General features: G+C 49.1%; 1 protein-coding gene across 1 annotated transcript in view; it reads left to right on the top strand.

The window, feature by feature from the left end:
- Window positions 1-4616, top strand: part of BICD2 (BICD cargo adaptor 2) — a gene marked incomplete at both ends in the record, with an annotated part of 33418 nt that extends 28802 nt beyond the window's left edge. The window contains 4 exons of the mRNA XM_084238816.1: window positions 832-1266; window positions 1831-2814; window positions 3089-3240; window positions 4307-4616. Of these exons, the coding sequence (XP_084094942.1) occupies window positions 832-1266; window positions 1831-2814; window positions 3089-3240; window positions 4307-4616 (1881 nt within the window). The remainder of the gene's footprint in view (window positions 1-831; window positions 1267-1830; window positions 2815-3088; window positions 3241-4306) is intronic.
- Window positions 4617-12732: the final 8116 nt, after the last annotated feature.

Genomic DNA, 12732 nt, shown 5'->3' with positions numbered 1-12732 from the left:
CAGGCGGCAGGAGAGGTCTGCGCGCCATGAGGGACCCTCCTCCGGTGGCCAGGGAGCAGCTGGGGATCGAACCGGTGCCGCGGAGGCTTCGGGCAGCTTCGCAACCCAGCGCTCAACCGCTGCGCCACCGGGGAGGCCCTTTTAACTTTTTTTTTAAGATTTATTTTTATTTATGCATACAAGGACTGAGTTGCAGGCCAGAGATGCGGGGGTTGAGAGGATTCACCAGAGACAGAGTAGGGAGCAAAACAGGCAGATTTGCTGAAATATACTACTTTGGAAAGCAGCACACAAGACAGGAGAGGTCTGCTGCGCCATAGGTGGGTTAGCTCCCTTGGCTGAGGATGAAACTCAGACTGCAGAGATGACAGCATGATAGTGCTGAGTCTTAACCCTGGGCCACCAGGGAGGCCCAGAATAAGAAGTGTCAAATACCAATTTCTGTCTGCTCTTTCCTGGCCTACTTGCAAATACAATTCAGCAAGTACGAATTTTGCTTCTCTCTCTCCCAACCCAGGAGTTTCTGGTAAGGGTGTTGTGAGCAGCCCGGCACCCACATCAGTGGAAGTAAGTAACCTAAGAAATTTGTAGCATCGATGTGTCCATTCTGATTTCCACAGTATCACTGGCTCTGAGCAAGTCTCAGGCTTTTGCCCTATGCATACTACAGGTACACTTGTCTCAGATGTGGGTGGGCATGTAGTGTGTAGGGTGCTGTGTCTTTGTGCTAAGAGCCTGTGCGTGTGTACATCCCGGCCATGGAGTGAGCAGACTGGCACTTGTCCCCAGCCGCATGGTCAGGCCCAGCAGTTGTTGGTCTTTCCTCCTTAGGTGGAGTTTGAAGGCCTCAAGCATGAGATCAAGCGTCTGGAGGAGGAAACTGAGTACCTTAACAGCCAGCTGGAGGACGCCATCCGGCTCAAGGAGATCTCGGAACGGCAGCTGGAGGAGGCATTGGAGACACTGAAAACAGAGCGGGAGCAGAAGAACAGCTTGCGTAAGGAGCTGTCACACTACATGAGCATCAATGACTCCCTGTACACCAGCCATCTGCATGTCTCCCTGGATGGACTCAAGCTCAGTGAGGACACTGAGGGCCTGGCCAACGGCTTTGAGCATGGTGGGCTGGCCAAGCTGCCATCAGACAACAAGACCTCCACACCCTCCAAGGATGGCCTGGCGCCCCCATCCCCCAGCCTTGTGTCTGATCTCCTCAGTGAGCTCAACATCTCTGAGATCCAGAAGCTGAAACAGCAACTGATGCAGGTAAGAGGGCCCCCCTCCTGAATCTCCTCATAATCCTGGACATCCACATCCTAGTAAACTACCCCCCTTAATGGCCACTGGGGCAGCACTCACTATGCCGTCCTGAACCTTTTCCTTAGGTTTATTTCAGGTGCTGCATCATTGCCATGCTTGGAACTGCAGTGTCACGGGTGAAGGTGGCAGGGAAGTTGGTTTCTGATCATGGGGTTAGAGTTTTGATTGCTGTTGAGGTTTTCTGTGTTCCTCCTTAGTGCCCACATGCAGTCTCCCCATTGTAGCCTATAGATTTGTCACCTCAGGGTTTCCTGCCCCAAGACTGAATGGATCCCTAGGGTTGACACCATGAATCCTAGGTTGCTTGTGTCTAAAGAGTGACCCAACCAGATCCCCAAGACTCTGGGAAGAAGAAAGATCTCCCTCCCTGATGGCCCACTACATGACACCCACCCAGGCGTGTCATACCAGGCATGTCATGCTTGGTGACATCTGTGATTCAGGCAGAGTTTCTGCTAGGACTGTCTAGGAACCTTTTGGAGCATGAAGAACCTTTCTGTGCCTTTGCAGATGGAGCGGGAGAAAGTGGGCCTCCTGGCCACACTGCAGGACACACAGAAGCAGCTGGAACAGGCACGGGGTTCCCTGTCAGAGCAATGTGAGGAAGTGAGCCGCCTCACAGAAAACCTGAGTGCTCTGAGGCGCCTGCAGGCTGGCAAAGAGCGTCGGACAGCCCTGGACAGTGAGAAGGAACGTGATAGCCATGAGGATGGTGACTACTATGAGGTGGACATCGATGGACCTGAGATCCTGGCTTGCAAGTACCGTGTGGCCCTGGCAGAGGCCAGTGAGCTCCGGGAGCAGCTGAAGGCCCTGCAAAATGCACATGAGGCTGGTGAGGCCCAGCACGCTGAAGAGAAGGGTCGGCATGAGGCTGAGAGCCAAGCACTCACGGAAAAGGTCTCCCTGCTAGAGAAAGCCAGCCGTCAGGACCGTGAGCTGCTGGCACGGCTGCAGGCAGAGCTGAAGAAGGTGAGCGATGTCGCAGGTGAGACACAGGGCAGCCTGAGTGTGGCCCAAGATGAATTAGTGACCTTCAGTGAAGAGCTGGCCAACCTGTACCACCACGTGTGCATGTGTAACAACGAGACGCCCACCCGTGTTGTGCTGGACTATTACCGTGAGGGTCCTGAAGCTCGTGGGCGCCGCTCGCCCATCCTGCCTAAGGGGCCACCAGCTACAGAGGGTGGGCCTGGGGATAACAGCCCCTCACCAGGCTCTTCACTGCCCTCACCTCTGAGTGATCCACGCCGGGAGCCCATGAACATCTACAACCTGATTGCCATCATTCGAGACCAGATCAGGCACCTGCAGGCTGCTGTGGATCGCACCACAGAGCTGTCACGGCAGCGTCTGGCCTCACAGGAGCTGGGCCCCTCTGCTGACAAGGACCGGGAGGCTCTCATGGAGGAAATCCTCAAACTCAAGTCTCTGCTCAGCACCAAGCGGGAGCAGATCACCACACTGCGCACGGTGCTCAAGGCCAACAAGCAGGTAGGCCCATACTCCGGGACTAACGGGGTCAGGGAGCTCTTCATCCACATACGCCAGCCACTCCCTCCCCTGTCCTCCTCCTGGGGACCCTGCAGGCTGCTTCAAGCCTGCAACCATCCCATGTAGGCCTGCTGCTGTAGGTAGAGAGCCTAGGCTTTGGCCTGTGGGGGTTGGTGTGTTAAGGGGGGGATCCTAGAACAGCGGGGACCCCACTGAGGGGTTCTCAACCTGTGACACTCACTGAGGTGCACTCCCTGTGCATCTCTGACCCTAGACAGCTGAAGTGGCCCTTGCCAACCTGAAGAGCAAGTACGAGAACGAGAAGGCCATGGTGACTGAGACCATGATGAAGCTGCGCAACGAGCTCAAGGCACTCAAGGAGGATGCAGCCACCTTCTCTTCACTGCGCGCCATGTTTGCCACCAGGTAATTTGATTGTGGAGGGCAAGAGCAAGGATGTCAAAGCTAGCTGGATGTACTGGGGCCCAGCCAAGCTGTACTTCAGTGTCCCATGATTCTTTTACTATTTCTGCTGCTGCTTGGGGCCCAGGGGTCTTGAAGGACTTTCCATTTCTCTTCATAGAAACCAAGAAGGGCCCAGTTTTATCTCCATTTTACTTATATGATGAGGAGGCTAAAGTCCTAGGCTTAGAGGATAAGCCCTCATGGCTTTAATTGGAGGTACGAATTTCAGTGGGGGACAGGTGGTGGGGGTAGGCCGTCCAGTTGGCATGATGGTCAGTTACAGAAGGGCCAATCATTAACAATAATAAAGGTTTTGCCTCCCAGAACTGGGTGAGAGTTAGGTTTGTAGCTACAGAAGGAATCCACAGAAGTCCTGTGCTCCTCATCTGACTCTGCCAGTTGTGATTGGTGGGAAGGGCAGCAAGTTTCATTACCCTTCCTGATGGTCAATCAGGAATTGAACAATCCCATATACATACAGACTGAGATACAGGCCTGGTTCCATGTGTTTATGTATCTAGAGGGATATGGCGCCCTCTGCTGGCAGGTGTTGGAAGGACAGCTGGCCCACGATGTCCCATGTGGGTGTGGAGGCTGGAGCTTCTAGTTAGACAGGTCCTACCCAGCTCCGGGTGTGGTTCTCTTCATCTGGATACCTGGCACTCCCCACTTCTCAACAACATAGGAGGAGGGGTGAAGACAGGGAAAGAAAGTTGCAGACTTCCACTGGATGCACCCTGAGTACCTGTTATATAAGCCTTCTTTCCAACTTGTTTCATTTGAAGACCTGCCTTCTTGGAGGCAAGATCCGAGACCTGCTTACCTCTGAGTCATTAGCTCTGTAGAGGGACAGCACAGGGCCACTGTTCTCATGAACAGACCACAGTGGCTATTTCTCTCCCTGCACTTATACCCAGATAGGTGGGGCACTTGTCACAAACAGATGCTGAGACAGGGCTACACATTGCATCCACTTACTACCAGGCTTTTCAGTCCTCTAACATGTTTTTGCCTCTTGTGCTTGCAGGTGTGATGAGTACATCACACAACTGGATGAGATGCAGCGACAGCTGGCAGCTGCTGAGGACGAGAAGAAGACACTTAACTCACTGCTGCGCATGGCCATCCAGCAGAAGCTGGCACTGACCCAGCGTCTAGAGCTGCTTGAGCTGGACCATGAACAGGCCCGACGGGGCCGCACCAAGGCCACCCCCAAGGCCAAGCCCAGCACTCCTAGCGTAAGTCACGCCTGCTCCTGTGCCAGCAACAGGGCTGAAAGCTCCGGGCTTGCTACCCAGGTGTTCTGCAGTGAGAAATATAACATTTACTGCGATTAGAGCCTCACGCTCAGCTAATGTGCTGCACGTCACCTGTCTGCTTCTCGACTAACCCAGCAGCAGCGGGACCGCAGTGCTAGGCTGGTCTTAACCATGACTAATGCACAGAGGGAAGGATCTAGCCAAGTCAGCGCTGCTTCACCTGGACACGCGAGCTTTGTGTCTGCTTCTCACCTTTGGGGACACCCTTCACAGCATCTGCTCTCCTAGGTGGGGTCAAGGTGGGGTCGAAACCCCGAGTCCTTGGCGAAATCAGGCATCCCTTCTTGGATGTTGCTGGCTCCTGAGGGGGCTCAGAACCCAAACTGAACCTGCATGTCCCTGCATGTATCTGTGCAGTCAGGCCACCCCAGCACCCAGCAGGCAGCTTTAGAGGTTCTGGCCTAAGGCCTAGGTGCAGCCTCAGAGGATGGTCTGTCTTGACAGTTCACAGAGAGTTACTTTGTAGTTTCTACACCATCTCACTGCAAATTGTATCTGGGATAAGAGTACACAGTTTCTCCCATCAGACCCAGAGAAAGAGCAGCCTTAAGCTGCTGAATCCTCTAGCTGAATGCGCATTGGGAGCTGGTCACTCTGGCTTGGCACAGGTTGCCTGGCCATGCCCGAGACCAGAGCTCACAGCCTTGGCCTCTCTTTCCGGGATTTGCATGCCTGTCTGGTGGCCCGTCAGGTGACAGTTAACAGGCCCAGGGCCTGGGGTGTTTTTAGTGAGAAAAACTTTCCAAGTGCCTGACCAGACTTCTGCCCTCAGCAGGAAGCCATCCTTTTGTACTTAGGGTATTCCCAGCTTTCAGGACAGATTTCTCTGTCCTCTGCCCATTTTCAGGCTTTCTTCCCAGGGGCTTAGTCCACAAGAGACAGGGCTCTGGATATCCCCATTCTGAACCTGGTGGTTGGGCTGAAATGGCAGGCTGTATACTGCAGCAAGGGCCCAGCCAGTACTGGGAAGGAGCCATGCCTGGGCCCAGGCTGGTTTGCGCATGCACAGGAGGAATGTGAGTCTGGTTAGTGCAGTTCCACATAGTGACAGGAAAGGCAACCTGAGATTCTTTCATTTCCTGGGGCTGCTTCCACACAATGCGCGAGTAGGCCATCTGAGTTCACACATTAGGACGCAGAACTTTTCATATTTCTCCCCTGCCTTTGCCCCTCCTGAAGGACTCCTGTCCTTGTCTCTCTGTGGCCCCTCACCCTGGCTCCCCCAGCCCTCAGCCCACCCTTCCCTTTGTTTCCCAAGCATATCTCTGTCCCCACCGACTCTGGATACTGCAGACTCGTCTGCATTTGGGAAGCCTTTAGAATCAGAGAGATGCAAGTTGTGTGCCCCCATTCTTGGCTATGGGTCTACTTTGTTGACAGGCACCCAGTTTTGAATTCTCTTCCACTTGAGAAAGGGTCAGGTATCCCCAATCCTCCCCCGCAAGCGGGACTCGGGGGCATGGCTATTCGCTTATTCCACACACTCCTCGGCCCTCCTTGCCAGTCTGACTTGCAGCTTCTCTCTACTTGTAAGGGGTCTTCACAAGTCACTTAGGCCGGCAGCCCCCCTAATACATGCAGGTACCTCTTCTCTGCCAACTAACATGCCCAGGTCCTCACCGCTCAGTGGGGCTTCTGCTGTTTGACGGATGACCAGTTCTAATGTTGTCTTGTTTTCTCCCATTTTCAGCTATAGAGTAGCTGCCAGGAGGACTCGGCCACCGGCCCTGTCACACTGCAGCCCCCCTCCCCTCCCGTGGGCCCACGCAGAGGAAGGAAGGGCGGTCCAAAAGTCCACTTAGAAACATTTTTGGATATACCACTGCAATTCTTTTCAAAATAGCATTCCCGAGTTTTTAATGGGAGAGGAAAAAAAGCTTTAATGTTGAGAAGCCATGAGCTGCTCTCGGAAAGGTGTTTGTACAAAAGCTGAGGAACCTGCTTCACAGCGACCACAGGCTCACTTAGGAACCCACTAGAAACTCGCATTACAGAGTCTCCCTGTCACAGATACTCCTTTTATCCGATCAACCTGTGCACTTTTGATACTTTGATATTATATTTGCTTCCTTAACCCCTTGCATAGGGACAGTCTCAGATGCCATGGTCTGTCTCGCAGTCCTATAGCCCTCTGTCTTAGCTCCCAATGTGTTAGTCTGACATGGGCACGTGGCACGGTGTGTCCTCTGTGCGTGTAGCTCTAGGCTGCTTAGATAAAGGCTTCGCCAAGCCAGCGAGGCGCTCACTAGCGTGTCCACGCTGTGGTTCAGCAGCCTGTTAGATTATACGGCATTATGGTTCATGTTTGAAATTACAGGTTTTTAATGCCATGTTCATTAAGAAATCCAGGGTATTCCAATTCTGGGGTTTTTCATATTGTATTATTATTATTCTTAGGAATAGTTCAATGTAACAAGAAGAAAACTTGACCTTTGCTCTGGTTACACAGTAATAGGCACTTGAAAACAAAAGATAAATTATTGAATGAGTAGTATTACCTACAAATTCCAGAATTTTCTGGGTTTTAGGACATTGTGAAGCATGACTGATTAACAGAATTTTATACAACTGTACCAGTGAAATTCCAAATTGGAATTGTTTTGTTACTCTGGTTGTTGTGCCAAATTGTGGTACACTTAGAAAAATTCTACAGTCGATTTTTAGGGTGTTAATTTCAACACCTTTTTGCTAGTAACCATTGCCAGTAGTGCCTTCATCAGTTAAGGGAGGTGTCCCAGCGTAGTTTATTCTGACGTGGACCGTGAAGAACTAGTTGGGAATGCTGAAGGCCAGTGTGGACCAATAGGTGTGAATGGGCACACACCTTCGTACCTGAACCTGGGCATCTTCATTGAGGGAAAGAAAACAACAATTGTGCAAAATTCTGTTAGTCAGTGATTCTTTACTGTGCAGATCCTTGCAAATTCAGGGGCTGAGAAAACGAAAGTGAACACAAATATTGAGTGTACTTTGGGAACCAAATGGACTTTATGTTAAGCAAGCTGTGTGAACAACACACCACGTTTGTGAAGAGCCAGGGTGGCAGGGGGGCCAGCAATGTTGGCCTCGTCAGCATGGTGAGGGCTAGCCATAGTATTCTTTGCAAATGTGAGAAAGAGATGTTATATATTCTCTTGCTTGGTGTAACTAATCACTGTTAATTTCAGGAAACAGAACTCGCTGAAGCTTCTTAGCAAATCAGGTCTGCATCCTGTACTGATTTGCTGAATGAAGTTGGGTGAATGGTCAAATTGGTACTCATAGAGGAAGAAGAAAAAGTGTCCTCTCTCTTCCAAAATAAAGGGTAAATTATAATAATAATATAAGCAGCAAGAATAAAAAAGAATTCTGTTTCCTGGAATAAGCATTTCTTATTCCTAGATGTAGGGGCCCCTTTTTTTACCTTCTCTTACAGTGTTGATTCTTAAGAAATGTTACATTTACGATAACTTCATCTGTACGGGGTATTTATTTGCAATGATGTCTGAGTACTGTATTTTTTTCTGTGCATTACTTAGTGTCAGAATGTTGTCTTTATTTTAAGAGCATATGCATGTTCTCCTGCCAAGGAACCTTTACACAGACCCAAACAAAAATGCTTTCAGGTTGTGAAAAAATGAGGCAGAACATGGGAAAGAAATAAGAAGGAGAAATCAGTCGCAATTTGAAACACAGGCAGATGGCAGAAATGTCTGCAAAGCCAGCCCACATAGGAACAGAGGGCCTGGGTAAAGGGTCGCGTTGGTAGGACCAATAAATAAAGAATAATAAAAAGACAAAGCATGTGGTTTATGTTCTGTAACTGCCTAGGTGATTAAAGATTCAACAACACACCTCAGTTCCAGAATCTCCAACAACAAGCATTTATTGGTACTGATGGTGTTGAGAGCAGGAATCCACTCTGGGGCCCATCATGGGATGTGTGAGGAGGGCACTGCTGCATCAGATGTCGTGAGCACCCAGCAGCATGGTGGCGAGGGCACACTGTTACTATGCTGTCCTGACTAGGAAGCAAGGATTTGAATGATGCCAATCTTTTGTTGTCCAAATTCTTGTTTTCTCAACTAAGGAATGTGTTCATGGGCACTCTGAACCCATTTTGGCGGTTGCATGGGAACAGACCATGGCTGAGGTGACAGTAAATATTGGGATGCTCTTTCACTCCCTTCTTGACAGCCTCAGTCAGACTTGAGTGCCTACCACCAAACCTCAGGGTTTCCTTCTGGGAGGCCATCTGAGGCCCTGTCATCTCCCAGAATGCCTTCTTGAACCTGATCTCCCCCGGCCTCTGTGTCCCTGCCAGGGTTCCCTCTGATGATTTCTGTTTCTCTTTAGTAGCAGCTGCCTGGATCCTTGTTCAGTTTGAAACTTTCAAAAGAGGCTTGTTTTTCTAACTCAATTGTTGGAAAGAATCTTCCTCCTCTGCTGGCCCACATTGCTGCAACAAGCCCCTGGAAGGGGTTGAGAAGAGAGCCTGCAATTGACTTGGAGGAGATCCCCAAGAGGAGAGGGCACTTGGTAGTAATCCAGACAGGACTGATCCCTTTCAGAGGGGACATCACCTGGTCCTTGGTTTCCACCATGAGCACAGCACATTTGTTGACCCTGACACAGTCCCGCCCGCTGGGATGTTTGATTCATACCAGCACAGAAGCAAAGGCCTTTGCCATCCCCTGTGTGTTCTGGGTGCTCACGCATGTGACTGTTCATTTCAGGGATGGACTGGCAGCTTCCCAAGTGGGTGGCGTCCCAGGAACCTGTGGGAAGGGACATTCAGTACTGAAAAGCTTCCTGCTCAGTTTTCCTAACCAAGAGGGAAATTCCCTATGCCTAACACCTCCTTCAACTCACTGCAGGATTTTCACTTCCACTACCCAGCAGGTTTCCAGAGCTGCAGCTAATAGCACTGGCGTGGAGATAGCCTTTCAGTTAAATTAGTCTCTGGATGTAGCAGACTTACCAACTTCAAGCATCAGCTTCCCTTCTGTAATTTGGGGGTAGTAGTTCTTTGCTCAAGGTGGTGAAACCTCAAGCCTGATTATGTCGGGCGTGCAGCAGGTGCTCAGTGGATGAGTATTGGTAATATGCTTCTTGCTGCCATCATCATCACCAACATCTGGAATGCTGGGCTGCACAGCTGAAAACTTTGTCTTGTGGGGAGTCTTTCAAGTCAGCATATTTGCATCAGGAAAGTACTCACATCCTCATATTTAGTCCAGATTTGCATTCAGTGAACACAGCTGTGTGACCAGCAGCTACAAAGTTCCTTGACCCGCCGAGATAGCTCCTTTTGGAGCACACAGTGGGACTGCCAGTATTGTAAGGCACTGTTCTGCTTCCTGCCCATGGGAGCTTCTTATGACAATAGATAAGCCTACATTCTGATATTACCCAGCATGGGATTTTGGCAGGAATGGGCCTCTGTGCTTTCAACCATATTTAAACAGTGGAGCTGGAAAGGCTATGTGTGAATTTCTTATGGAAAGTAGGTTCATCTATGAGCCTACTTTTTTTTTTTAAAGATTTATTTATTCATGCACACAAGAACCAGGGTACAGGCCAGACGGTGAAAATATTCTCCAGAGACAGAGTGGAGAGCAGAACAGGCAGACTGACTGAAATATACTGTTGAGGAGAGCAGCAGGTGAGATAGGAGAGGTCTGTTGTGCTATGTGGGTATCTCGCCGGCTGGGATCAAACCCACGCTGCAGAGGCTGCAGACAGCTTCACAGCACTGTGCTCAACCGCCTGCGCCATGGGGGGTGGTGTGAACCTACTTTTTTGTAAGCCCAAGTCCTTGGTATGAAGAGGCACTCCCACTTACACAGTTCCTTCTCTAAGAAGGAAGTAGCAATACCATAGTACATCATCCACAGAAAATTACTCCTTACATGGATACTGTGAACACAACACTCATGAGCCTCCCAGGAAGAAAGAACAAGAGGAATCAATGATCTCATACACATATACACTCATGCATACCAAGATCCCTTTTTTAAAATCTCCCTCTTGAGTCAGGATTTGTTTTATTTACCCTAACATGTTTGTGAGGTAAGTATAGCATACATATAAGAGTGCAAGCAAAAGCATCCATTGACTAGATTCTTGTAAACTGAACACACTGAGCCACCATCTAGATGAGAAGCAAATGAGGGTGACCCCCCAAAGCCCCCATGCTCTCTGTACCCACTCCATCTCACAGGGATAACTCAGACTGTTAGTACAGGTCACTTGTGCCTATTTCTGTGTTTTATACATGTAGAAGCATATAATAGATTCCAGAGCTTTGATAAGATCTATTTACCAAACTGCATTGACTTGTCATACCATGGTTAAGCTGCACTTAAAGTGACTCACTTTAGAATGAGTCACATGGAAAAGTGGAAAAAAGATACTCTATACATATATAATATAGCTAAAAGAGAACAGGAGTGGCTGTATTGTTAATATCAGACAAAACAGACTTTAGGATAAACATTACTACAAGAAATAAACAGTGATTAAAAAGTCAACCTATCAAAAAGATACAATTGTAAACATATATGCAGTAAAGAATAGACCCCAAAACACAGTAAGGGAAAACTGCCAGAATTGAAGGGAGAAATAAAGTTCAACAATAGTTGGAAACTTCAATACCCCATTTTCAATAACAATAACGACAGCATCAAAAAGATAATAGACTACTTAAATGGGACTATAAATCAACTAGATCTAATACATCAATGAAATTCTCCAGCCAAAATAGCAAAATACACTCTTACTAAGTGCACATGGGACACTTTCCAGCATAGACCATCTGTGAAGTCATAAAACGGAAAAGAAGTAGCCTGTGTGCACCATGACCTTACATAGGCTCACTCAAGTGGAGGAGGCAGTCATGTCTGGCTGAGGGGTGGAGAAATGGAGAGACAGTAGGGCAAGGGGGAAGATTGTTGTTTCAAGCTAGAACTGGCTCTGAGACAACAGAACACACCATCTGTCCTGCCCTCCAGGGTCACTATGTGAAAGGACCCAGGGATCATTCCAGCCAGGGTACCTGCCCTTTGTGGTCAAGTTCCCTATGTGACCAAATAAGGTGTGAAGCTTTCACTGTCCCAGCAACTGAGCACTCCCTTTCACCTTTTCCTAAGGGAGCAACTACATGAGAGAAGATGAAACAAAGCCTGTGCACATGGATATTTGCTGTAGGATTATTTTGCAATCTAGCCTGTCCACAAAGAGCAGATTGGGGACTACAGAATATGATGTATAGGGAGTAGAAAGGAAGAGGAGGGAGGAAGGAAAAAGCAAGAGAGACTTCATGAACTGCTTTGCTTTGTAGGATTTTGTGATTTCTACACTCTAAAAGACTTCCCCTCCAACCAATTTCAAGCTACCAATGGCAGTATACCAAATGCAATGGAATGAGTTGCCTCTGGGGCAGCAGCTTGGGGGTGGTAGAGAGACCTAGAGGGGCCAATACCTCCAGGAAGTGCAGCACCTTTCAAGGGCATTCTCATATTTATTGAGGATCAGGTTCAGGGAAGGTGGGCAAATACACGGAGGAATGTACTGGTGGGGATGTGTATTGGGGATGCATAATAGTCTAGCACAAGCTAAGGGGGGTGAATAGGGACTGTTGCCTAGGGAGTTCCATTGTTCCTACTGATCAGAGCATCTTATCTCTGCTGTTCTATGTCCTGTTCTCACTTAACTTTCTGTTAAGGTAGCTGGTTATGCTAATCTGGCCATAAAGTCTGCCTGCTTTTTTTTTTTTTTTAAAGATTTATTTATTTATTTATACAAGCACTGGGTACAGTCAGAAGCAGCGTGGGAGGGTGAGAGAATTCACCAGAGCCAGAGTGGGGAACAGAACATCTGCCTGTTCTTTTCAGCAGATACTGGTTTCCCAGCATGTTCCTCATACCAAGACTTGTCCTGGTGAGAGGCCCTGTAGCAGCAGGATGGGCCACAGGGCAGGATATCTATGATCCTAGCAGACGGGGTAAAGGAGGAGTCCTAGAACCCTCAGTGGCTTTTTCAGGGTTTTATTGGGGTTTTACCAGGTACACAGCAGGCTGGGGCCTCCCAGCCCCCAGCAAGTCTTCATTCTTTCTTGGCTCTCTGGCGTGCTCTCGTGGTCTCGGCTTCTCTT

Source organism: Talpa europaea (genome assembly GCF_964194135.1).
Source record: "Talpa europaea genome assembly, chromosome: 7".
Lineage (NCBI taxonomy): Eukaryota > Metazoa > Chordata > Mammalia > Eulipotyphla > Talpidae > Talpa > Talpa europaea.
Note: the sequence above shows the minus strand (reverse complement) of the source record. Positions and strands in the feature narration are given on the sequence as shown.